We start from the raw sequence: 26,993 nt of genomic DNA, 5'->3' as shown, positions 1-26,993 counted from the left end.
GGGGCAATGGGAAGCCAAAAACACTCATCCAAAATTTGGCACCTGCTGTTTCGTCCAAAAGTAGAAAACATAGGAAGCAAGGCATGGAACAAAAGATATCCAAATTCTCTCCAATTGAAGAAGCTCGAGATGTAGAGTCTGATCTAGCCTCCTACACCATGACAACATCAACAGGAGGTAGTTGCACTGTAGTGTCCAGGACTGGCGTGAAAAAGAGTTATGATCAACAGAAGTACTACGGATCAAGAGAGGCTTTGGAAGAGGATGACCGTCTTTATGGATCCGGACGATCTAGGTCCACAGGTTATGGCATGGATAAAATTTCCTCCAGAGATTCAAGTGGTTACCGAAGTAAGTCTTATGAGAGGGATGCCATGGAAAGATCACAGAGGGGCACACATGGACGTAGTGGCCGTCCTTCTATGCGTACGCAGAACTCAGAGGAAGAGAGCCCCTTGAGTCCTGTTGGAAAGCCCATGGGAATTGGTCGTGGCTCTGTGCCAGATCCCCATGATGTACGGAATCAGTATGGCTCTAGTCATTCTTTACCAGATGTACAGGACCACCATATAAGAGATATGCCTAAGAGTCATGTATATAAACCAGATGACCCTTACCTTGCAGATGACATGCACTGTGCTGTTTCAGACAGTGAAGGTAACTGGTGCTGAATTTAAAATCTGCTCGTTAATTTGCATCCAACAATTGAATGCTTGCATGCCAATGATCTTGCCTTGAAGGCAGAGAGAACAAAAGATTAGACTACTGATGTATGTGAATGCTCTAATCAGTGGATGAAACCATATATGCCTTTTTGCATGAACTGCATGGTGTGATTCAGATGTCAGTACATTTTGTCTTTTGGTTATTCTTGTTGATGGCTGTTTTTGTTGGCTTGCTTTTCTTTTTTCATCAACTATTTTCTGCGGGATTTCAGCATTGCATGGCTTCATTGAGATCATATCTTTTTTTTTTTTTTTTGCCAATGATGTTTCCTGTAGCTCAAGGTATTGACTTTCTCCCTTCATTTCCCAAAAAGCCTATCATTTGGGTCAGGAGGAAACAGACTGGTTTGAAAAACCACGTGAACTTCGGTCAGATCGCTCCAGACACCATGGGAGTGGAAGTCACTCATCCTCTGGCAGGAGGAGCAATGTAAAGCACACTTACCATGATTATGATGAGCCTCCTGAAGAAGACCTGTGGCCTCAAGATGAGTACGGACATCAACGACATTCCTCTTCGACCTCATCTAGGGAACACCGTCACCATGGCAGTAGTTCAGGAAGACACTCTTCTTCCCGCCATTCTTCAGATGATCCCAGGTCATCTCGTTCTTCAAGATCACATCCAAAAGATCCTTCCACTCGCTCAGACGGCCGTGTCACATCCTCCTCCACACAGAAAAGATCCTCCGATCCACGATCTGCAAGTCCCAGAGACTCAGGAGACTACTCCCGTGACCCATCAAGTCACCACCATGGCTCAAGTGGACAACGGGGACAGAGGCAACCAGGCTCATCGAGAAGGCAGGAGCCCTCTTCAGGTTCCAGGCCACAGCAGGGTCTTGGAGAGCAGCAGTCTCAATCGCAGCAAGGACAGCAGCGATCTACAGCAGGCCAGCAAATGTCTGCCAAGCAGACAGGGCCTCAGCCACCAGAAACAGGGCAGCAAGGACAACAACAACTGGGACAAACAACTCGTACACAGCAGCAGCCACCACAGCAACCCGGGCAACAGCCAGCAACCACAATGGGAGCAACTCAGTCCACAACCACAGCTGCTAGCATGGTAACAGGTACAACCCAGCAACAAACTAAGCCAGGTCAGGCTCCAGCACAGGCAAGACAACAGCCAGGAGGACCATCCACTGCCCAGCCAGCTACTGCTATGGTGAGTCTAAACAAATCTCTTGGTGCCTTACCATTCATGATATTTTTAATCTGCTTCTTTATGTAAGTTTTACATTTAATCCTTTCACATTTCAATTTCACTTTTTTGTTGGAATTTCTTCCAAAACTGGTCTCACCTCCCATAGTTTACTGTCTAACATTAATTCACAGCAATACACATTACACAATACAATACACACACACAAAAGTACACATTAGTACACATCCATCTACAGTGAAAATACTAAAGTTACATTCATCAGAGTCTTGCTGCCTACTTAGACCCCCTATTCTGATTAATTCATTTTACTGACTGATGAACAAAATATTTCCATAATCTGTTCATTCTAGGATATGGTACTCTCAGTCTTCTAATTGATGGCAAAGATATTGATATTCCTCGTACAGAATATGGGAAGAATCAGACATAATTTAACCTTTGAGTGACAAAAAAAAAAAAAATTGTACAACTCATGAAAACTTGCCTCAGACATTTGATCGACAGTCTTAGAGCAGTAAGATATCAATCTCCCCAGTTGAACTTTGAGTTGAACAGAGAGACAGCTATACCAGGCACATATTCCATATTGTACAACAGAATGAAAAAACATGAGCAAAATCTATTTGTTTTCTCCAAAAGACCTTAGTCTCCTGTCCTGAGGAAATAAATACGCTGTTGTACTTTACAACAAACATACTTTATATGTGCACTCCAATAAATAAAGCAGCGTCTACATAGAAACCAAAGTATTTATATGCAGACACTATTTCCATCGGTGTATTATGTATAGTCACTTGTGTTTGAAGGCTGTTCTCTGAAAGTCCAAAGATCATTTCCTATGTCTTATTTTCATTATAACAAGTGAATTCTTCTCACACCACTCCACCAACGTATCTGTACAATACTGCTGCATACTGAAATCTTCTTCACTCCCTGATAAAGACAATAGCACTGTGTCATCTGAGAACTTGGTAGAACAATATGTATGTATTTATACTGTCAGATTTATAATAATCTGTATACAAAGTAAAAAGAAAAGGTGAACTCACACACCCCTGAGTCACTCCTGAATAAGTAGCTATGGAATTAGAATATGTATGATTAACTCTAAATATCTATGTTATACCTATCAAAAAGGAATAATACCAATGAATCAAATAAGGATTTACTTTCATTTGAATCATTGTTTGTCAATAAAAGTTCTGGCTGTATTGTATTGAATGCAGAAGGGAAATCCAAAAAGAGAGCATGAGCTATAGTTTTAGGCTTATCCAGATGTTTCAGGATCAAATGTAACAATACTGCATCTTCAGTGCTACAATTTTGCTTATCACATATAACAGTGGTTCTCAACTGGTTTGGCCTTGGGACCACGTTTTCCCATTGTCATCCAGCCGCGACCCATATGTATCTATATCTATATCTATAATTTGTTAAAAAACAAAAACTAAGCAAATTTATTTCTCAAAAATTAAGCTAAGATTGTTTAAAATATTACTTATACTGAATAAACGGCCTATAAGGCTATTAAGTAGCATTCCCAAACTAGTTTTTTTTTTTTTTTTTTCACACATTGTATGCTCAAAGTTTCTTCGCTAAGTGAAGTGATATACATCGCGGAACCGCATTTGTGCATGCTATAGAAGAAAGCGCCCTACAAACACGGTTTAACATCTGGAAGGACAGGATAGTTTGCTTTTCTGAGGTGACCGACTTTTTATTTCAGAAGTTACGAAAATAATGATAGAATAACGACGCTGACATTAAACCTGTCAACATCTCATCTCATCAACTGCAGATACAGAATCGGGACAGTGCGTTTTTCTCAGGCACTATACTTAAACTGCATCTGACAGAAGTGTCAACAGCTTTCATGCATGTTTTTTAAAATAAAAATTGCACATAAAAAAAACATTTAGAATTATGTTTTTTTTTTGTTATGTTTCTTTGGCCGTACTCTCCGTGACACACTCAGAACAGTCTCGTGACCCACCAGTTGAGAAACACTGATATAACATTGCCTTTCAAACAAAGCATGATTGACAAATATATATATATTTAAATTAGCTTAAAATTTCTTGTAACATTGCCCCTTCATGCCCCTCTACAGGCAAAACCTGACACAGCTGCGCCTGCTCCTGCACCAACTCCTGCAGTTGCTATTGGATCAAAAGCAGTACCACAGGCTGCAAAAATACCCCAGATTCCTGCCACAGGAATTGGTAAATTCAGAGCTAATACAGAGTAATTAGTATAGTTTTGTTTTTAAGGAAAATAGGGAACATTCATTACTTGTGTATGACCTAAGAACAAGATCATTTTTCTTTGTTTTGTCAGGTTCAAAGGCAGCACCCCGGCCAGGGGGTATAGGAAGTGCTGCACAGCAGCCTGCCGAAGGTGAAAATGTTCTTACAAAGATCCTGCAGGGAGGAGCAGCGGAACAAGCTGGAAAAATAGGAGATGGTATGGGACTGTGAATCATAAGTAATCAAAATTTTGGCAGCAAGTATAGAGATGTTATGGAGAATATGTGCCATGTCTTGACTGAGGAAAGTAATCAGGTGCCATTTAGCAGTTGCCTACCTTTCACAACAGTTTCCACAACAGTAAGCACCCAAGGATACCCTGGTTTTAAATGCAAAATGGTGGAGGCCTAAGCAGGACGGTGATCTTAGTAATTCTCCAATTCCTGAGTTACCCCTATTAAGGACTGAATCTATAGCCTTTGTGTATGCAGCCCAGATTGTTTGATATGCCACCTGTGACCTTAATTGTGTTTTTGCTTTGCTCATCTTTCATACAGCTGTATCTGCTCTCGGAAAGAAGTTTACTTCATTTTGGTGATCAACTGATAGGAAGGTGAGAAAACACTTTATGCATTAATCTTCTGAAAAGACCTGCATTCATTTTGTTTAATGCTAGTTAGTGCTAGATTGGTTGCCCTGTAGACCAACAAACTGTAACTTGTGAATCTGAGTCTTAAAGTTTTTTTTTTATTTTTGTTTTCTGTTGGCTTGGCATTAGTTGGGGTGAGTTGGAGTTAGAACTGGAAAAACCTATGAATCTGCTTCTGCAATTTAACATCTCTAGCTGGGGGCGGGGTACACCTGAGGACACTGGTGAGTATTTTATTCTAACTCCCTTTACTTTAGAACTCAAAACAAGTATAAACACTCTAATCCCAAACTGAATTCTGTCTATTACTGTGTATGACACTGTGACAAATTGACAAATTGACATCAATGTACATTTGTTTAGGATTCGCAAATTACACTCTAAAAGGGTTGCCATGTCCACTTATTATGTTTTTGGGCTTGTGATTAGGTTTATAAAGCAATCCAGTTTATGGATTCAATAAAGTAGGTGGGTTCATGTCGCAATATTTTGTTTTTACTTCCAAGATACAGTATTTGGATTTAAGTTCACTGTTAACTACTTTACTAGTTTTAGCTGTACTAATTGTTTACCAGTTTACTTCTAGCAAGATCTGGCAACAGGAATTGGTCAATTCATATCGCATTCCCTGTGATTTATTGCACCACGCATACAGAAGAGAGACAACTCTGACACATTGCATAGAAATTTATAAATCTGGTTGTAACCAGAGGTGGAAAGAGTACGAAAATGTTCTGCTCAATTAAAGTACCAGTATTAATGAAATTTTACTTAAGTACACCTAAAAGTATCAATCTAAAAATCTACTAATAAAAAGTAGCTCATGTAAAATTTACTCAGATTAAAACTGACATTTTAATAGTGGGAGGGAGGCAAAAATGGGATAGGCCAAGGGTGTCAAACTGTAATCGTCACATTAATCAAGAGTCAATCAGAATTGCACAGCTGACCATATCAAAGAATTGTACCAGAAAGTAGACTGAAACAGTAATGAGAATGTAAAAAAAAAAAAAAAAAAAAAAAAAAAAAGTACAGTGATTTGCTTTGTATTGTGGTCTTGTAGAAAACTTGACTAAAATCTCTTGTCTCATTGAACCACTTATTCTCTGCTGAACATAGCTAATGAGACCTTTGGCTTATTTAATTAATTTCTTGTTTCTCCGGTTTATTAATCTAGCTGTATATCATGCTATACATTAGTCAGATTTTCCTTTTTTTTTTCTGTAGTTTTTTTTTTTTTTTCAGATTTATAGTGAAAATTTGACATTTGTTCACAAACCTTGTCATGAAGCCCATATATTTGGAATATGTCTGTTTCCGGAACTTAGCCTTTTTCTGGTGTTGCTGGTGTGAGAAATTCGTCCTCTTCTTCCCTCTAGTGGCTAAGAAGAGTAGTGCATTGTATTACCCTACATGTGTATCTCAATAAATTATAATGTTGTGGAAAAGTTCATTTACTTCAGTAATTCAACTCAAATTGTGAAACTTGTGTATTCAACTAATTTAATGCACACAGACTGAAGTAGTTTAAGTCTTTGGTTCTTTTAATTGTGATGATTTTGGCTCACATTTAACCAAAACCCACCAATTCACTATCTCATCAAATTAGAATATGGTGACATGCCAATCAGCTAATCAACTCAAAACACCTGCAAAGGTTTCCTGAGCCTTCAAAATGCTCTCTCAGTTTGGTTCACTAGGCTACACAATCATGGGGAAGACTGCTGATCTGACAGTTGTCCAGAAGACAATCATTGACACCCTTCACAAGGAGGGGAAGCCACAAACATTCATTGCCAAAGAAGCTGGCTGTTCACAGAGTGCTGTATCCAAGCATGTTAACAGAAAGTTGAGTGGAAGGAAAAAGTGTGGAAGAAAAAGATGATCAACCAACCGAGAGAACCGCAGCATTATGAAGATTGTCAAGCAAACTGGATTCATGAATTTGAGTAAACTTCACAAGAAATGGACTGAGGCTGTGGTCAAGGCATACAGACGTGTCAAGGAATTTGGCTACAGTTGTCGTATTCCTCTTGTTAAGCCACTACTGAACCACAGAGAACATCAGAGGCATCTTAACCTGGGCTAAGGAGAAGAAGAACTGGACTGTTACCCAGTGGTCCAAAGTCATCTTTTCAGATGAGAGCAAGTTTTGAATTTCATTTGGAAACCAAGGTCCTGGAGTCTGGAAGAAGGGTGGAGAAGCTCATAGCTCAAGTTGCTTGAAGTCCAGTGTTAAGATTCCACAATCTGTGATGATTTGGGGTGCAAATTCATCTGCTGGTGCTGGTCCATTGTGTTAAAATAAATAAATAATAAAATTAAATCACTGCACCCGTTTACCAAGAAATTTTGGAGCACTTCATGCTTCCTTCTGCTGACCAGCTTTTTGAAGATGCTGATTTCATTTTCCAGCTGGATTTGGCTTCTGCCCACACTGCCAAAAGCACCAAAAGTTGGTTAAATGACCATGGTGTTGGTGTGCTTGACTGGCCAGCAAACTCACCAGACCTGAACCCCAGAGAGAATCTGTGGGCTATTGTTAAGAGGAAAATGAGAAAAAAATCCAGATGAGCTGAAGGCCACTGTCAAAGAAACCTGGACTTCCAGACCACCTCAGCAGTGCCACAAACTGATCACCTCCATGCCACGCCGAATTTAGGCAGTAATTAAAGCAAAAGGAGTCCCTACCAAGTATTGAGTACATGTACAGTAAATGAACATACTTTCCAGAAGGCCAACAATTCACTAAAAAAAATTAAAAATAAAATGTATTTGTCTTATGAAGTATTCTAATTTGTTGAGATTGAATTGGTGGGTCTTTGTTAAATGTGAGTCAAAATCATCACAGTTAAAAGTTAAACTACTTCAGTCTGTGTGCATTGAATTTATTTAATACATGAGTTTCACAGTTTAAGTTGAATTACTGAAATAAATGAACTTTTCCACGATATTCTAATTTATTGAGATGCACCTGTAAACTGGGCCAGTGTTTTGTCGGTTAAAACTGATACCACCTATTTTATGAATGTTTGACTAACTCTGCACTCTATGCAGTGAAAATAATACCAAATATTGTAATGTTTCTTTCTTTCATCTCCTCTCTAGATGTATCATCCACCCTTGAAGTTTCAAGGAAAACAATAAGACAGAATTCACAGGCACGGTCTATCCGATGATATACGTATAACCACACAAACATGGAGGCTACATCTCTTCCAGAGTGATTCCATGATTGCTGTTGAAGAAATTACAATTCCCAAAATGCCAAACTGCCTGTTCCGTATCAGGTTTTTCTAGACAGTTATGTCTTCCCTTACATGACATAATCTGTACTCAGGTGACCCCCCTCTTCTAAAAACAGCATGAAGATGTCAGGCAGCTGCCGTTCTTAGCTTTTTGCAGTCCTAATAAAGACTTCTATGCCCAGACTCGAAGAGACAGTAGCAGAGAAGAAGAACGACGTCCTTATGAAGGCTTCAACAAACTCTGTTTAAAAATGTATGCTCGATTTCTAAGATCTTGACATTCCAATATGGCGATGATTGACCCTCTCTTTGAATGTTTTTGTTTCTTCCTTAACCTTTTTGTCACGTGTGTAATGAATGCAAATGTGTAATACGTGGACATGGAATGCACGAAACAAAAATATATATGTGTACATATATGAGATATATGATATCATATATATATATATATATATATATATATATATATATATATATATATATATATATATATATATATGAATCCATATCTAGACAACTTTCAGAGTCTCTAAGGGTGAAGCCATGTGCACCTTGTGTAAAAAGCTGGTTATTTAATGTAAAACTATCGGTCAAGTGCAGAGGTCAGTAATATCAAAATGTTAGCATAGTCTTGTTTGTCTTTTATCAACCATCAAGCCATTTCTACCCTATTCCACATATTTTATTTTTATTTATTTATATATTTGCTTTAGTTTGTTATCAGTTTTGCCTAATTTTCTTTTAAATTAAGAGCCTTACTAATATTTTTTACTTGTATACCTCACATATGTTTTTTTTAAAGTTCCATATCATCCTTACTTGATTTATTTTGCACAACTGTATACTGCTGAACATGTACATATCTCTAGTTAACACTGCTAATGTAAGATATTGATTTGTGTATTTATGGATTTATATTTCTGGTCTTTCTTGTTTATTGTTTGGTTTTATTATTTATACCATCACATATTATTTTTTCTTGTCATTATTGATAATCTAAACTGTTTATAATATACAAAGTTGTTTTTCTCCCTGATGCAATAGCATGCTAATCCATACAGAGTACTTTTTTTTTTTTTTTGCTCATTCTCATCACAGACCTGATTGTCATACATAGACAGGTGAAAATAAGTTTCTACGAACCCCAATAAAATACACCATCACTCTCTCGTGCATCCAGAAGTTCCCCAAAACACATTTATCGGTATGTAGATCCACCTAGGAAAATTTTTTGAACCAATTTCAAATGTTCTATGCAATAATCCATGTAAAACCATTCCTACTCCAACGTCGCTCACCGATACTGCGTTACGATGGGTTCAAATACGACTAAGGACAGTTTGTATTTACCTTGTATGTATGAAAATAACAAACTAACTTTCTTTTTATTTTAGTGGCATGTTTATGAAAGCCCTCGTCTTCCCTAGTTTTCAGGGAATCTGTTGCCAAAGGGTTTACTGTGTGGACTGTTGGTCTTGAGCATCCACCATCTCTGTTGCTTGCAGCATGATTCTGCTCAGCTCTCTTTGGCTCTTTGTAGTGCTGTTATTCTGTCTTTGTGTCTGCAGTTTGATCAGGTGACAAGTCGGGCACACAGCTTATGCACTCGTTATTTCGTCTCCTTCAGCAGGAAATGCCGTTTTACATCCGTGTTCGGCTGCAAATGTTATTGTGTCCACACTGAGTTCACATCAAGTTCACATGAATTCACATCAAGCAGGTCTTTGTGCATTGTATATCTGTGATGTTTGAGAAAACCGACAGATGGAAAACAGAAACAGAAAACGACGAGATCTTAAAGATCTTAATTTGACAATGTTTTCACAGTCAAACGTATGCTTTGGAGAAGATTTAAGTAAGCAGACTTGCTGTAAACGTGGTCATTGCACAGTATGTAGCATCTCCATGCCATTTATATGAAAATCAGGGCATGCACATGGAAAGCACAAACTGTCCATCACCATTCGAGTCAGGTAGCGTGCACTCGTTTGAATGTGTCACGAGGTGCGATGGTTAGAGGTGAATCTTTTCCTTTTGATACTGGAATGCTGTTTAGGCAATCATGACTCTATACTGAAGAAGAATAATAACTCTTCTACATCACCATGGAGATATTTAATAACAAGTGCATGAGCCAAAGTTGCCACCACAAAAGCCGGCCACAGTGATAGATAGAAATACTCCAACATGGACATATTCACACAAACAGGCATGTGCACACAGACACACACACACACACACACACAGTTATCCACACACAGACAAACTGTTGCTGTAAATACTGACTTTGGTTATTTTGTACAGTGTTTAAATATCATGAGTAAAATGATGGCCGTCTTGTGCAACTTCACGCCGGCCTTGCTGCCAACCTTTTGTGCTTTTGTGTATAAAAGAATAATGATGATTGTTGTTATTATTATTATGAGAAAAATATATCATAGTATATGTTGCTGGCTCTCAATGACTGTTGACTTACAATCTGAAAACATTTGGTCTGTGTAGGGATTGTATACATATTGTGTTTATTACATCTAAATACAATGAAAATATGTAAGTGGCTTCCATCATGACTGTGCCAGAAAAAAGGGTTTAGAGTGATTTAGCGGATGTGTTATAAATTTATTGGGGAATTGGGAAAAACAACATGAAAAAAAGAAGCAAAATGCTCTCGCGAATGAAATTTCACTCACTGTTGTACTGTAAGTGCAATGGGCTAAATGTGAGTCCAGTATTCATTGTGAAATATTGTGTTCTTTTCAATGTATTCCTGTTAAAAAGAAAAATTTTGGTGCATCATGTCATGTAATGTGATTATGAAAATAATGAATCTGCAATTTGTTTCCAGACTGGAGAAGAATAAAGACAAATAAATAAAACTGACATTGTCTCTTGACATTGTCTCTTGATAGACTCCCCTCTATCAGTTAACATCTCATGAAGTCCAAAAGCTGTGTGTTTGTAAGAAACAAATCCATCATTAAGGTATTTTAACTTCAAACCATTGATTCCGGCTAAAATGCTTAATAAGTCTACCAGTGAATTTTTTTGTCTGAATCAGGAGAGAAATATGCGCAGATTAAGTTCCATATAAAAGTGAACTAATCATTGGATCATTGGAGGAAGCGTTATTATGTATTATATTTTGTCCAGAAGTGACAGTTTAAAATTAAAATGCCTTTTTTAACAAGCATATTTTCACTTCACAAGATGCTAATTGATGGACTGGAGTGGCTCATTTAAGAGTTTGTTTAAATGCCTAACCCTGAGTACTACACTGTGATTGTGTAATTCCTCTCAGAAAATTTGTGCTACATATGTGAATTACTTTAAATCATGTGGAATGGCCTTTCTTTATTTTCCTGATTAAATATCAATAGATCTGATTCACAATGTAACTTATTTTGGCCTGATCGCATCTGAACTGATCACAGTTTTGTTTTCAATTTGAAATGGAATAATGGAATAATGGAATAATGGAAAAAATACATTTCCCCGCTCACATTGTAAAAACACATGGGTCACTTGTTGCATATTGCATATTTAGAAATTGCATATTCATAGGCAAAAACTTTTTGATATGACCTCTAGGTGTCAGCAGAGGACCATTGTTTCAATGTGAGCTTTCATATCTTGAAAATGTGATGGCTTTGAAATATGGAATAATTTTGCAGTTTCAAATAGACTGCGGCTCTCTATAAATTGGTTTGAATCAAAAATCATAATCACTCACACATGATCAATATTTTGTGATCGGTTAGCCTACTTAAATTCTTTCCCCAAAGGCCACAAACACAGGCAACAATTGATTTTGTTTTGCAATCAGTGTCCCCAGTGAAAGAAATGATGGGGAAAATAATGATTCTGTGGGGAAAAAAACACTAGATTTATTTATAAGATCTCTGCTTGCTTTATGCTATAGGCTACAGAGATTTTACAAAAACTGTACTTCATATCGTTGTACAAGATCAATGGAGCGTTTGAGGAAAAGTGATCAACTAAAACGAGAGTGAAGAGTGTTATAAGAGCTCAAGCCTCGCCTTGCCTTCTGTTAATGGACATTATGGTGTGTGTTTGTGTAAGTGTGTAGGCTACGTGTTTTCTTGTCCACCCACTGTCACACACGCTTACCGTCAACATTCTCTAAATCCCTCCGCAGCAGGAAAGCTTGTGTGTGAAGAGACATTACTCACATCACCGAGGGACTAACGGAGCTGCTTGGTAAGGTTGAGTCATGCACAGGCTAATCAAGTCATTTGCTGTAAACTTCGCAAGATACATTGAAATTAACATGAACTTTTAGAAGAAACAGAGTTAAAGCTGCTGAAAGTGACTGTAAACAGACTGTCACAAAGACTTTTTAATTTATCCTTTATACAGCATATATTTTTCTCTACCATTACGAACACTATATGGATTTAAATGTCTTGTAATTCTATTTCCAGGATGGTCACTGGTCACAATGATCTTGCTCTCCTAAATCGTGCTCACGGTCCTCTTGTAAAACATCGGTTCTCTTCTTTTTTAATAGTCAACGTCCAGTTCATTGTATCGAGAGAGCTCTGACAGTCTCCACCCTTGAGCAATAAGCATCACGTCTGAGCGAGCGCTGGAGGGGAAGTCTGTGACAGTCAGCCAATCAGAAATCACCGGAGGCATCAAAGCCAATTACTGCAGGGGTCACATGACCACACTTGGCCGCATATGATTGGCATGACCACAGACGGTGAGCAGCTCATCCGTCAACTTAATGCAAACTTCTTAGATGTGACCTTCACACACACAGTTCATAATGAGAACAGCAGTTATTGTCAAGGAGGCTTCTAACCTTTTAATGGGTTAAAAATGCCAAATATAAAAAGTAGAAGAAAAAATATTATAGGGGACACCATAGAAGGTTACAAAACTAATGCTGTTTGTGTGTGTGTGTGTGTGTGTGTGTTTGTGTGTGTGTGTGTGTGTGTGTGTGTATATATATATATATATATATATATATATATATATATATATATATATATATATATATATATATATATATATATATATACACCTTGTTTTAACCCTTTTCTTTTCTTGTCTATCATATTCTTGAAAACAACAACAACAACCTGGTTACGTGTTCTGTACTAGACTAACTGAGTAAATGTATATATATATATATATATATATATATATACACTGTGTGTGTGTGTGTGTGCGTGTGTGTGTGTGTATGTGTGTGTTTGCAGGCATTGTTTTGTATGGTAATATGAAAAAGTTGTGTAAAAATTGCTGTTTGTGTGTGTGTGTGTGTGGGGGGGGGGTCACAACTTAACCTTGTTTTAACCCTTGTGTTAGTTCACTCTTTATAGGCGACACTGATCTCAAATTGAGCTTAAGAATTGATCTTACCGTGCAATACAATATAAGCTACATACATGCATGACAACGCCTCGTGGGGTTGACGGCTCGTCTCTTGTCACTATTTGTCCTGGCCCTTTAAATCTGAAGCTCATTTATGCGCTCGGGGGCGGAGTTTGTGTACGAGTGTCCAATAAGAGAGCGGAATGCTGAGGCTGGCGTGGATGCTGGACGTGGGACGCTGATGCTGATGCTGGGGGACCCGCACAGTGATGGAGCGGCGACGACGCTGAAAAGGTAACGGAACGTGATCTAAGACACCCTGGCATCCATTCACCCCAGTTAGTTGGGATTTATATTAAAGGAGTGAAATTTATTTATCGGAATCATCGGTTTGAGCTAATTATATTATTTTTGAATGATGGAAAATAAGCTTAAATCCGCTGTAGTATGAACGAGATGAAGCGTCGCTCGATGGTGTTTCAGTAGCATTTGGTTTAGGATCAATTCATACTCTGGTTCTGGTTCAATATATGAGCACGCGTTCATATTAGTGTTAAATTATCTTTATAAACGGTTGATATTTTCTGCATGAACGTTTCTGTGTGCGGTCTAAATGAGAATAATTCGATGTTAATGTTAGAAATTACAATTCTTAAGCTTAATAATAGTATTAAAAACGCCTATCTTTTCTTATCTCAGTTAAGGTGCACTACTTTTTCATGTATATTGCATTTGGTGTTTTATTTTTTATTATTTATTCAAAGATTTCTTCTCAATTAGGAAAAACATAGGCATGTATGACCTGTCAGCCTCTAGGAGTGATTTTTGGGGGATGATTGACATTGGTCAAAGCCAATCAGAAAACAGATGTTATCCACACAGCCAGTGGCTGAAGGATGAGGGAGGGCTTAATTAACATGCGGCTTCTGTCTGATCTTCAGACGTTCAAATAATTTATTGGTGTTTAAAAAGTGTTTCTGGCAACCCCTTGAATACAAAGGGACATTATGTGATATTTTATCACAATGTGACCAGCAGACATCTGGAAGCAATGGATTTGTATAATGTGAATTGTCACCATTGCTTCAAAATAATTGTATTTGATATTTTATTAAGCCATACTTGAAATGAGAAACATCACCTTGTTTTATACTAGGGAATTTTGGTCAATTTGAAAATTGGTCTGTAAATGTCATGGGAATTCCTTTATATAAACATTTTTATAGATATGCACAGATCTGGGTTTAAACCATGCTTGTTTAACTCGCATTCCATGCAACAGATGTATTGCTTGGCCAGTTTCTCTTTTAACATGTCGTGTTATTGAAGTCTGGGTAATTTGCCCTTTGTGGCTCTATGCACACACTGTTTTCAGCGTCAGAGTGGGTGGCAGAGAGAGAGTCAGTGGCTCGTGATATGCACCCTGCCACCTTGATTAAGCCATTTATGCTGGAAAGCAGCTTGCTCCTATATATTACTGGCCAAAAAAAGCTCTTTCCGTCATTAATTTCTCATTCAGAAGTTTCTCTGCTGACATTAATCAGCTTAGTCTCTGTTAGGTACTTCAGTTGAGACCAAAAGCAGCATTGCTTGTTTAATTTATGCTGTTAGCAGATACTTTCATCCTAAATGACTTACAGTTCATTCAAAGTATACATCTTATCATGTGTTCCCTGGAAAGCAAACCCATGACCTTGATGTTGGAACAGGAAATGAAGCCTCAGAAAGTGTAGTTTAATTAGTGTTTCCTGAGGCAAACATGATACGCTCACGCCAAGGTTTGAACAGACTGGGCATAACTCACCCTCTGGCGTTTGTGCCTCAGATGTGAGGGATACCACTGGAATTGGCAATTTCACTGGAATTGGCTTAGCCTACATCAACGAGGAAAAAAAAAATGCTACTGTAGAAACTTGTTTAGGAATTGATTCTAAAGTATCTTACCATAAACGGTTGCCTCAGATTAGTGTTTTACAATAAAACACTGTCAGTTATATGTTTTTTTTTCCAAGTTAAAAACCATTTTCTCCATTTTGTTATTAATATTGCACATTGTGATGTTTTGTGACATTTTGTGTTATTTAGTTTATTGCATTATTTTAGTGTTACGTGTTACCCTGATGGTGTTTTGTCTTTGTATGACCCTTCAAACCATCTATATACAAATACCGGTCATGTGTTATTGACTAGCCCCTTGCTAAGAACTCTGATTCAATATGTGGCTTTCTATTTTACCACCGGTATTATGATGGTGGTTATAAGAACATTTTAAGGTAAAAGCTTGGTGATTAACAATCCCATGATAGCTGAAACATTGCCACTATATATATTTTTTTTTTTACCATGAATCTCTGGCTGCCGTTTTTACTGTATATTTAACAGGAGAGTTCTTACTCGTAACAGTAAGCAACCATCCAGAAAAGGATTTTGCACTTGCAAGCAAGAAAAAAAAAAAGGGAAAAATCTTGGCATTCGGGTGCAGCCCTTTCCCTTTTTTTCCCTGTTTGTCCAGTATGGCATACTACATATGGTCTCCATCCGGAAAGATGAAGGCCGAATGTGTCCTTTCTCTGGCACGGAAGTGCACAGATGAGCAGGCCATCTGCAAGACCAGCTTCATTTAATGTCAGCATAAATGTACATTTCTCACTCTCTCTTGCTCCCTCACATGCCAATGAATGCCCACACATCCTCACTTTTCATACGAGTGAAAACAGGTGTGCTCTCCTCCATCATCTCAGTCACTGTTGCCATAGCAACCCTCTCCACAGTATCAGCATCATCCCTGCGAGCAGCAAGTGGTCCCCACCTCTAAGAAAAACTGCAGGGCACTTTTCATTTTGACTCATCTTTCTGAAGAATAGACACCAGTGTTATCTTGAACCCACCTCAGTCAGAAATTTGAAGGAAGTTACGTTGTCTCTAAAGTGAAAAAGAATACAATGTCTCATTTTGTTTCACAACGGAACTTAATACGTCTTTGCATTGTGATTAGCTCTAGGCTGTTGTAAATGAAAAAGAAGAATTGTTCCAGACAGTACTCTAAGCCGCTTTGTTGCAGCCATTTTGAAGTGTTTGACTGCATTTTGAAGTGTGTGACTTCTCTTTTCTTCTCTAGGATGCTGTAAACACCCTTGTCGATCTGTGAAGGGGCTTTTCTTACAGACTCTCAGTGTTACAGAACCTCGGGAGATGTATGGCAGTGCGCGTGCCGTTGGCCACATCGAGGGCAGCCCTGCTCGCTCCCCTCGGCTGCCTCGCTCTCCTCGGTTGGGCCACCGTCGAGCCAACAGTGGCAGTTCAGGCTGCAAGACCTTATCCATGGAGAACATCCAGTCCCTCAACGCTGCCTACGCAACATCTGGCCCAATGTACTTGAGCGACCATGAAGGCGTCGGATCCACGGCTACTTACCCTAAAGGCACCCTGACGTTCGGTCGGGCCACGAGTCGAGCGATGTACGGCGGTCGGGTTACGGCCATGGGCAGCACCCCTAATATCGCAACGGCGGGACTCCCACACACCGACCTGCTGTCTTATGGAGATCTGGGCTCACTGTCTATGCTCCACCACCAGGGGACGCCGTCGGCCCTGCTGCGACAGGCGGTTAGGGGCAGTGGAGGTGAACTTTTGGAGCTCCAAGCACAGCTGCGGGACATGCATAGGGAAAATGAGCTACTACGGAGGGAGCTGGACCTGAAGGACAGCAAGCTGGGCTCTTCCACCAATAGCATCAAGAGCTTCTGGAGCCCCGAGCTGAAGAAAGAACGCGTGATGAGGAAAGAGGAGGCAGCTCGCACATCAATCCTTAAAGAACAGATGCGAGTGACCCACGAGGAAAATCAGGTTAGGATGGTTACCTTACCTTACATGCAGAATGATAAGGAGTTATGCTTGAGTTAAAATAAGGGTTCTTTAGAGGTTTAAAAATGTTCTCTAATAATATCAGATCGTTCTGTAAGACCGTGTGTGGAACCTTTATTTTCATTAGGAGTGAATTTTGCTAAGCTGTATAAATAATACATTATGGCATTTATAGATCATTTATTGTCTATTCATGGCTTTTGATGCACGCAACTGTTCAAAAGAATCCTAAGGAAACTGTATCACTGTTTCCAGAAAAATATTAAGCAGCTATTTTCATAATTGATTATAAAAATAAATGTTTTTTTTAGCACCAAATCAGCATATTATAGCATTTTCTGCTTATTTTTTTTTTATCACAGAAATAAATTACATTTTAAAATGTGTTAAAATAGAAAACAGTTATTTTAAATTACAATTTTCTGTATTTTTGTTCAAGTATTGGTGAGCTTGAAAGACTTATTTGTATAACATAAAATACTGCGCTGACCCCAAACTTTTGAACAGTAGCGTATGTTAGTACATAGATTAAAAAAAAAAAAAGTTCACCCAAAAATTAAAATTCTGTCATTAATTGCTCACCCTCATGTCGTTCCAAACCCATAAGACCTTCGTTCATCAAAATAAAAATGCACATGCATTTTTGTTTTCTTTGCACACAAAAAGTATTCTTGTAGCTTCGTAAATTTACGGTTGAACCACTGGACTGTTTTAATGATGTCTTACTACCTTTCTGGGTCTTGAACTTGTCAGTTGCGTTGCTGTCTATGGAGGGTTAGAAAGCTCTCAGATTTCATCCAAAATAACTTAATTTGTGTAATGAAGGTCTTACAGGTTTGGAACAACATGAGGGTGGGTAATTTATGACAGAATTTTTGATGCTATCTCATGACCAACTCATACGAAAATTAAGTCTAAATTGGTCTAAATTACTCTTTTTTTTATTCATGTCACACAGAAAACCAAACAGGTTTGAAACGACAAGATGGTGAATAAATGATGACAGAATGTTCATTTTGGGTTAACTTTCTCTTCAAGACTTGTTTATTAGCTGGCGATCAGTAAAAGTTGCCTGCTTGAGGGATATGCCTTATAATATGCCTTATATGCTCTGTCTTTGCATTCTTGTGTTGCCAAGGTTGCTCTTCCTGTCTCCGGTTTTGGTGTCATCTGTGGGCTGTGTTCCTTTCTTCTCCTCTGTTCTGTGTCTCACTCAACTGTGTAATCACACTCTCACTCTTTTTTTCCACCCACTCTCATGCTCTTTAAGTCTCTTCACAGCTGATTTCTTCTTTGGGTTGTCTGTCTTTTATGTGGCACTTCTGGAAAGAGGCTCTTATAATCATTAATATTTCATCATTTAATCGGATGTGGCTCTCTGTCAATGAACACACCAAAGGCACAGATACTGAAACACAAAATTTTAGACAGTTCTGGCTGAAAATACAACTCATTCAAAGACATTGTAGAATGGCATATATTTGCATACGTGTGACCGCACATGACATGAATTCTATATTTAATCTGTCAAGTTGCTATAGAGTGCAACAGTGCCTGCCCACGTTTTCAGCAGTCTTGGTTCTGTAGATATACTTTCCATGTATTATTCCCAAAGAGATTTTAAAACAGTCTTCATTACAAATGTTACAAGCATGAACCAAGTTAACCAGCCACAAGGTTAATTAACAAATTTTAATTTGAAGTCAAAAAGTATTTGAAATGAAACAAAAAGACAAAGTCTTTGTACTTGCCTGCCTTTAATGAAGGAAATAATTCGGTTCCAAACATTGTGAATAGCATACTTGATATAAAAATAATAGAGAAGCATAAACCTGTTTATTTAAAGAAATAAACTTATAAACTCATACTTTATTGATTAAATACTTACAAAAATGTGTGATGGTTCAAGACCACTCTCATGCATTCAACAGTTGTGGACCGGAGATATTTGTTTTCTCACAGTCTCACCTCGTCCGGTCTATCTGAGCTTTTGAGAGTAGGGCAGTGGCCTAGTTAATCACACTCCGTCAGCACGCTGCACGCGACCTGTAGATGAAGAAATGTCAAGGACAAATGCTTGTCTGAGAGACTTTGTTTTCTTTCATCTGATTCCTTGTCATCTCTTTTTCTCTGTCTCTTTCATCCAGCTCTCTTTTTGGCTCCTGTCCTGTCACACATCCTCACTCTGTGCTTCTTCCTCTCTCTTCCTCATCCTATGTCCTCTCCATCCATCTTGTTCTCTGTTACTCTATCCACTCATTCCCTAAGGCACCATATGGTATTTTCACCATATGGATCTTGTATATCGTAAATACCATATACAGAGTCTTGCATTTGACTGAATTGTAAAGGTGCATCTCAATAAATTTGAATGTTGTGGAAAAGTTCATTTATTTCAGTGATTCAACTCAAATTGTGAAAGTCATGTATTAAATAAATTCAATGGAAGTAGACTGAAGTCTAGAGAAGTTTAAGTCTTTGATTCTTTTAATTGTGATGATTTTGACTCACATTTAACAAAAAGTTCACTATCTCAGCAAATGTTTCCTTAAAATTCAAAAATGCTCTCTCAGTTTGGTTCACTAGGCTACACAATCATGGGAAAGACTGCTGATCTGACAGTTGTCCAGAAGACAATCATTGACACCCTTCACAAGGAGGGTAAGCCACAAATGTTCATTGCCAAAGAAGCTGACTGTTCACAGAGTGCTGTATCCAAGCATGCAAACAGAAAGTTGAGTCGAAGAAAAAAATGTGGAAGAAAAAGATGAACAACCAACCGAGAGAACCGCAGCCTTAAGAAGATTGTCAAGCAAACTGGATTCATGAATTTGAGTAAACTTCACAAGAAATGGACTGAGGCTGTGGTCAAGGCATACAAACATGTCAAGGAATTTGGCTACAGTTGTCGTATTCCTCTTGTTAAGCCACTACTGAACCACAGAGAACATCAGAGGCATCTTAACCTGGGCTAAGGAGAAGAAGAACTGGACTGTTACCCAGTGGTGCAAACTTCTCTTTCCAGATGAGAGCAAGTTTTGTATTTCATTTGGAAACCAAGGTCCTGGTGTCTGGAAGAAGGGTGGAGAAGCTCATAGCCCAAGTTGCTTGAAGCCCACTGTTTCCACAGTCTGTAATGATTTGGGGTGCAGTGTCATCTGCTGGTGCTGGTCAATTGTGTTTTTTGAAAACCAAAGTCACTGCACCAGTTTACCAAAAAATTTTGGAGCACTTCATGCTTCCTTCTCTACTGACCAGCTTTTTGAAGATGCATATTTCATTTTCCAGCTGGATTTGGCTTCTGCCCACACTGCCAAAAGCACCAAAAGTTGGTTAAATGACCATGGTGCTGATGTGCTTGACTGGCCAGCAAACTCACCAGACCTGAACCCCAGAGAGAATCTATGGGCTATTGTTAAGAGGAAAATTAGTAATGAGACCAAAAAAATCCAGATTAGCTGAAGGCCACTGTCAAAGAAACCTGGACTTCCAGACCACCTCAGCAGTGCCACAAACTGATCACCTCCATGCCACGCCGAATTTAGGCAGTAATTAAAGCAAAAGGAGTCACTACCAAGTATTGAGTACATGTACAGTAAATGAACATACTTTCCAGAAGGCCAACAATTCACTAAAAACATTTTTTTTATTGGTCTTATTAAGTATTCTTATTTGTTGAGAATTTGTTGTGAATTGGTGGGTTTTTGTTAAATGTGAGCCAAACTCATCACAATTAAAAGAGCTAAAGACTACTTCAGTCTGTGTGCAATGAATTTATTTAATACATGAGTTTCACAATTTGAGTTGAATTACTGAAATAAATTAACTTTCCCAAAACATTCTAATTTATTGAGATGCATCTATATTTCACATTGAAATTTACTTATATTGTATTGCTAAGTGCTCAGTTGTGTTGTGTTTCGCATTCATCTCACTAAACTACTCTCAGTTGAGTTAAACCAGGTTTCAATTCGTATTTAAATTAAATCATTGCCATTCATTTAAACACAACAGTCCTCCTTTCCATGCAAATTAGGCTTATTGTGTTGTTCACAAAAGTACATTTGCCTACCGCAGTTATTGGTGTGGTTTAATTAAAAGAGATATTTGTGAACATTTTCTAGTGATTTTGGCAGCAGTTATTGATCAAATTACAGTGAAGAGACCTATTTCCTGATGCACAGTGAAACCAAATGCACTTTATGCATTTTCAAGAGACGTTCAGGTGGCTAGATTGTGCAAACATCATTATGCACTGTTTTGACCATGTTTGTGCAGTTGCCTGTTTTGCATAATTCCTTTTGAGATTTGGATGTGAAAACAGTTCAGAACAGAGAACAGTGCCCCAAATCTTGTAATGTGTCATTGCATATTGCACATCTGTTTTGTTAGAAAAGAGAAGTAAACTAAGACTAATTTAACTAAAATAAATATCTGGAATATGCCATTTGCTGAAATATTCAGTTTCTACTCTGCAGAATTTTATTTGACTAAAAAGCATAATTTCCTTGCAAAGAACTAGTGAATCATTTCAATTATTATCACATTTTCTAGATAAAAACCCTCCAGTTTGTGTATTCATGTTGTATGTCTGAAAGGCACCAGTGAAGATGAAGACTACAGAATGCATAAACTAGCAGTCCTGGGGTGAAAATGGGTTTCATAATGAAATTGAAGAAAGAGGGGATGATGCAAAATATGGAGAAGTGTTGCTGAAGATAGGTCACTAGAAACTGAAGCTTGTGAGGAAGTTGATTATCAACATGTCAGTTTCTACACAAGGCCAATTTAACGTTGTAGTGGCTTAATAAAAGCCCTGGGCAAATACATTATTTAAGAAAAATATGCAGTGAACAAAATGACATCTAAATAACCTGAATGACCTGAAGCAAATACAGCCTGGAAGAAAGGGATAAAGTCACACTCATTGCTCAGGAGATTTACTTCTCATGTACTGTATTCTTCAACATAGAGGTTCCTTCTTGCCATTGATGGATCCATAAAAAAACATCCATAGAACTTTTTCATCACCCAAAAGGTTCTTTGTAATAGAAGTAGTTAGATTGTTAAAAATGTCCTTTACATTAACTGGTTCTTTTTTTAACTGTTCGCTGAAAGGCTCCTTGAGGAACCAAAAATGGTTCTTCTTTGGTATCATTGCGAAAACTCTCTTTTGAAACCTTAATTTTTAAGATTTAAGATTTATCTCTACTATTAAATGTGACATATCATGAAAATCCAACTTTTCCCATGTTTAAGTGCTGTAATTGAATCTACCAACCCAGGAAATATAAAAAAAGGAGACTTCCTCGGCAAGCTTGTGAAAAATAATGTAGAAAGGATATCTTATTATAATATTACTGCCTATTAATCTGCACGTTTCCACCCTTGGTGCTGCCATTGTGTTTCACAAGCAACAACGATGTACCAGTTCTATAATGGCATGGTGAAAGTACAAGCAAAGCATGCTAACTTTTCTGTGTTTGACTGCACTGACGAGCACAGAACACTATAGACTCATTCAGACTGTCAGCCCAAACCCGATTTTGTGCATATCCGGTGGACAGTAACTGACTGATTGTCTGATAGACTGATTGTCTTTTTCCGCTTGACTTAAAGTTCGCAACAACACAAGCTTTTTTCTGCAAAGAAATGTATTATATTTTCTACAAAAATGCGATTTGAATTGGATTTTAAACCACATATGAAAGTAGATCCAAACGGATTCATGTAGTTTGTTGCCCTTCAGACTATCTAAATATGATAAGATTTCAGATTTGCACAAAAATCAGATTTGGGCTGACAGTCTGAACAAGGCTCATTTAGAGTCCCAGGTTCAGAGGAGACAAGAGAGCTGTGATTTATTGATTTATTTATATTATTTATATCTGTATATTAAGCTTTTGACACACAGATTTATGTGCACGTGCTTCGGATGTGTGAGCTCAGAAAACCAGATCAGACCAGAAAATTTGAAGTTTAAAGGAACACTCCGACTTTTTGGGACTTTAGCTTATACACAGTATCCCCCAGAGTTAGATAAGTCCATACATACCTTTTTCATTTCTGTGCGTTCTGTAAGTGTTATTTGACGCACCCACCGCTAGCCTACAGTAGCTTAGCACAAAGACTGGATGTAAATGGATACTGTTAGCATAGTAATCCCAATGAGTGACAAAATAATGCAAACATTTTCCTATTTACATGTTGTGATCTGTATAGTCACAGCGTGTACAAATAACAAGGCTATATGAGACAGAGACCATTTTTAATCATATAAATACTTGGAACTATATTCTCACTAGGCGTAGGAGCACAGCTAACGTTACTTGGGCGGAGTGGATACTTGGGCAGAGTGATTAGCGCAGCACACGAAACGCGCCTTGGTGAGGAGCAGAGTTCGCTCAGAGTTGGAGTAATAGAGTCAGCAATTACTAGATAGTAAATTTATAGTGTACAATTATGGGTGTTTGCTGTATTGCAAAGAGCTGCGACAATAAACAGGGGAGTAGAGCTGAAGATCTTTGCCCGAACCCGATGGGACCCGTCGGGACCCGACGGGTCCGGTCGGGTTCAGGCTTAATTTCTATCATCTTACGCGGGCTCGGGCCGGGCTCGGGCTCGCGCTCCGGTTTGCGAGGTAAACGAGCGGTCATGTGATGTGTTTCGATTAGCGCGAGAAAGATGCGAAAATGAATGCTGAGCAGGTGTAACGGAGGCTTGCCTCTGGTGATTACGTTTTGGTTGCACCAGCAACTAAAGCAAACTCTGAGGTGTGGAGAAGTTTTGACCGTGTTTATAATGAGAATAATGACGCACTATCCGTGAGCGCAGGAGCGCGCTGAAGACATCTACAGTGGTTTCAATCATTTTCCTCCACAAAAACATGTAGACCAAGCCTAATCTCTGTGAGTAAAGGTTTTTCAAATGATAACTAAATATTCATTGAGTCTTAAATGCATAATGTTGACAGAGCATTTACGCTAATGTTGGCATTATTCTTTTATTAAATAAAGCAAATCCGGCGGAGCCTTTATCTTAATTTCGTTATTGCCAAATACCCATCTTAATTTAAAATGTATCTTAATTTTTTTTTAAATAACTCGTTTTTATTGGTGCGTTGGTCTATTTATAGGTTAAATGAGTCTATGTCTAGAATGCTGAGATGTTACGATGTCACAGAGGACTTATTTTATTTCTTTATTCCAACTTCCAAGTGGTCTAGTCTATGTTAGGTATGAGTAAATTATGTTAAAACATGAATAAATTACTCATTGTTGACAAAAGGCGAAAGAGCTGTGTGCGTGCGCACATTTGAATGTCGGGCTGTAAACGGGTTCGGGTTTTAAAAAAGCTGTCAATCAAAATGTACTTGTCGGGCTCGGGCCGAAACCTGTCGGGCTCGGGTCCTGTCGGGCCTAACTTTTATGGCCCGATTACAGCTCTACAGGGGAGACCAGGTAATACTATGATGTTTCATAGAATTCCAACCCAAAACGCTGACCTGATGAATCATTGTGTTCCGTTATGTTTTGAGATGACTAACATTAGCCATACTGTAACAGTGCCATGCTAATGTAATCTAACCTTAGTAGTGACACTATTACGTGAATAGGGACACCGTGTATCCCCTTTATTGTTATTATTGTGTTGCCATGAACACACTGCTCGTGATCATTATAACAAAATCACTTACTTGGTGGACAGCTGACCATTAGGTTCACTCGGCATGGGGCGTTTCCTCCAGTTGATCTTGTCACAATGGGGAAAAAAACGACAACTGCCGGGTGTATTAGGGCAGAGAAATCTTCCATGGTAGTGACGCAAATATTTTGATTGTCATCAAGTCTTGACATTGATGGCAATACCCGGTCCCATTCATTACAACAAAGGCACTCGGTTTCTGTCGGCATAGGTTGGCTTGTTCCAAATTTACAGCACCAGTCTGTGTTTGTTCTGATTCTCCCTTTGACATCTTGTCTTACAGCTTCCAAAGTTTGTAACTCCTCGTCTGTGTATTCTGGCTCAAAACTATATGGTTCTGGATCTTGGTTTGATACACAGTAAAATTCCTCTGAGTCTGACAATTCCTCAAAGTCAGCCATGATCACGAGTCACGTCTAGCACTTTCACTTTTTTTGTTTACGGACAAAAAAAGCGCGTCAACAGCGCGTCTCGTGTGCTGCGCTAATCACTCCGCCCAAGTATCCACTCCGCCCAAGTAACGTTAGCTGTGCTCCTACGCCTAGTGAAAATATAGTTCCCAGTATTTATACAATTAAAAATGGTCTCTGTCTCATATAGCCTTGTTATTTGTACACGCTGTGACTATACAGATCACAACATGTAAATAGGAAAATGTTTGCATTATTTTGTCACTTATTGGGATTACTATGCTAACAGTATCCATTTACATTCAGTCTTTGTGCTAAGCTAGGCTAGCGGTGGGTGCGTCAAATAACACTTACAGAACGCACAGAAATGAAAAAGGTATGTATGGACTTATCTAACTCTGGGGGATACTGTGAATAAGCTAAAGTCCCAAAAAGTTGGAGTGTTTCTTTAAACTTATATTGTTTGTAACATGATTTCTGTATGATAGATATGATAATCAAAATCAAACAGATGTTTTTAGCAGAGTATCTGAGGAACGAGCTGTAAAGGCACAACTCTATTGTGGAAAAGGGGGCGGGGAGCAGCATCTCATTTGCATTTAAATATGCATGCATGACAACAACTGTTCTGCTTTCACCCAAAATAGGCATTTTCAAAATGATATAATAAATGATATGTGGGGCATTCTGAGCTAAAACCTCACAGACACATTCTGGGGACACCTGCGACTTACATTACATATTACACATAAAAAGGTGAATAATAATCCTTCTTTAAATCTGAGCACAGTGTTGAGATCTTTCCTGAAACTCCAGAGGAGACATATTTGAGATTAGCAGGTATTTCTTAAAAGATAAATGTAAGAAGCAGCATATTCTGATTATTCCATGGCTCTGTATTAAAAGAGAATATCACCTTGCATCTAGTTTGCATAAATATAAAATTATTGCAAGCTCACTATTGAGGAGCAGATGTGTGGCGTAGAATGCAATCATGGTTAAAATGCAGGGGATACTGGAACAGGGACACTGAAATACACAAATGAGATTGGATATGCAAGTTAGACAGGCTTATGCTCAGCCAATCTGTGAAAATGTGTGTGTGTGTGTGTGTGTGTGTCATTTCTCCTTTGCATGATACTGTCCCTTCTTCTGAGTCCTCAAGGTTGAATCAGGATGGTGTCACCACAGCTCCCAGCAAACACCTGTGCAGGCGTGTGTATGTGTGTTCGTGCAGTGCCCAGAAAATGGGAAAGGACATTAGCAGAGCTGTAGGTACATATCCAGTGACAGTGCTACCGTGACACAGTTAGTGCCCTGTGGTGGAAAGTTACAAGATTAGACATGCAAGAGGTTTCTTATGAAGCCCTTGGAGTTAAGATTACGTGATCAGACATTGTATGCATGTTATTATGTATTTGTTTACCTGTTTATTTGAATATAAATGCTGGAAATCGTTCATAAAATGTGTATTTTAAATGCAGTGTAGGTTTCTTTGAAAAAAAAAAAGCATCTGCCAAGTGCATAAATGTAAATGTAAAATGACTCATGACTATTTTTCAAAGAGGCTTATGAACAAAATGTGCAAACAAAAACGATCCAAAAGATGCGCAATATCCAAGAAGAGATATGAAAATGT

The 26,993-nt window shown here is 38.4% G+C and overlaps 2 protein-coding genes across 3 annotated transcripts in view; both read left to right on the top strand.

Annotated features, from left to right (window-relative positions):
* bsnb (bassoon (presynaptic cytomatrix protein) b) overlaps positions 1 to 10,946 on the top strand; it is a 95,690-nt gene extending 84,744 nt beyond the window's left edge. The window contains 7 exon segments of the mRNA XM_026275050.1: positions 3 to 657; positions 1,040 to 1,893; positions 4,004 to 4,115; positions 4,231 to 4,356; positions 4,697 to 4,752; positions 4,918 to 5,012; positions 7,897 to 10,946. Of these exon segments, the coding sequence (XP_026130835.1) occupies positions 3 to 657; positions 1,040 to 1,893; positions 4,004 to 4,115; positions 4,231 to 4,356; positions 4,697 to 4,737 (1,788 nt within the window). The 3' untranslated portion in view covers positions 4,738 to 4,752; positions 4,918 to 5,012; positions 7,897 to 10,946.
* Positions 10,947 to 13,419: 2,473 nt separating this feature from the next.
* Positions 13,420 to 26,993, top strand: part of erc2 (ELKS/RAB6-interacting/CAST family member 2) — a 57,227-nt gene continuing 43,653 nt past the window's right edge. Inside the window, exons 1-2 of one of the 2 annotated variants that reach the window (XM_026275048.1) lie at positions 13,420 to 13,670; positions 16,495 to 17,222. In XM_026275048.1, coding sequence (XP_026130833.1) covers positions 16,569 to 17,222 — 654 coding nt within the window. In that variant the 5' untranslated portion in view covers positions 13,420 to 13,670; positions 16,495 to 16,568. The remainder of the gene's footprint in view (positions 13,671 to 16,494; positions 17,223 to 26,993) is intronic. The other variant, XM_026275049.1, reaches the window with a different exon arrangement.

Source organism: Carassius auratus, chromosome 11, assembly GCF_003368295.1.
Source record: "Carassius auratus strain Wakin chromosome 11, ASM336829v1, whole genome shotgun sequence".
NCBI lineage: Eukaryota > Metazoa > Chordata > Actinopteri > Cypriniformes > Cyprinidae > Carassius > Carassius auratus.
Note: the sequence above shows the minus strand (reverse complement) of the source record. Positions and strands in the feature narration are given on the sequence as shown.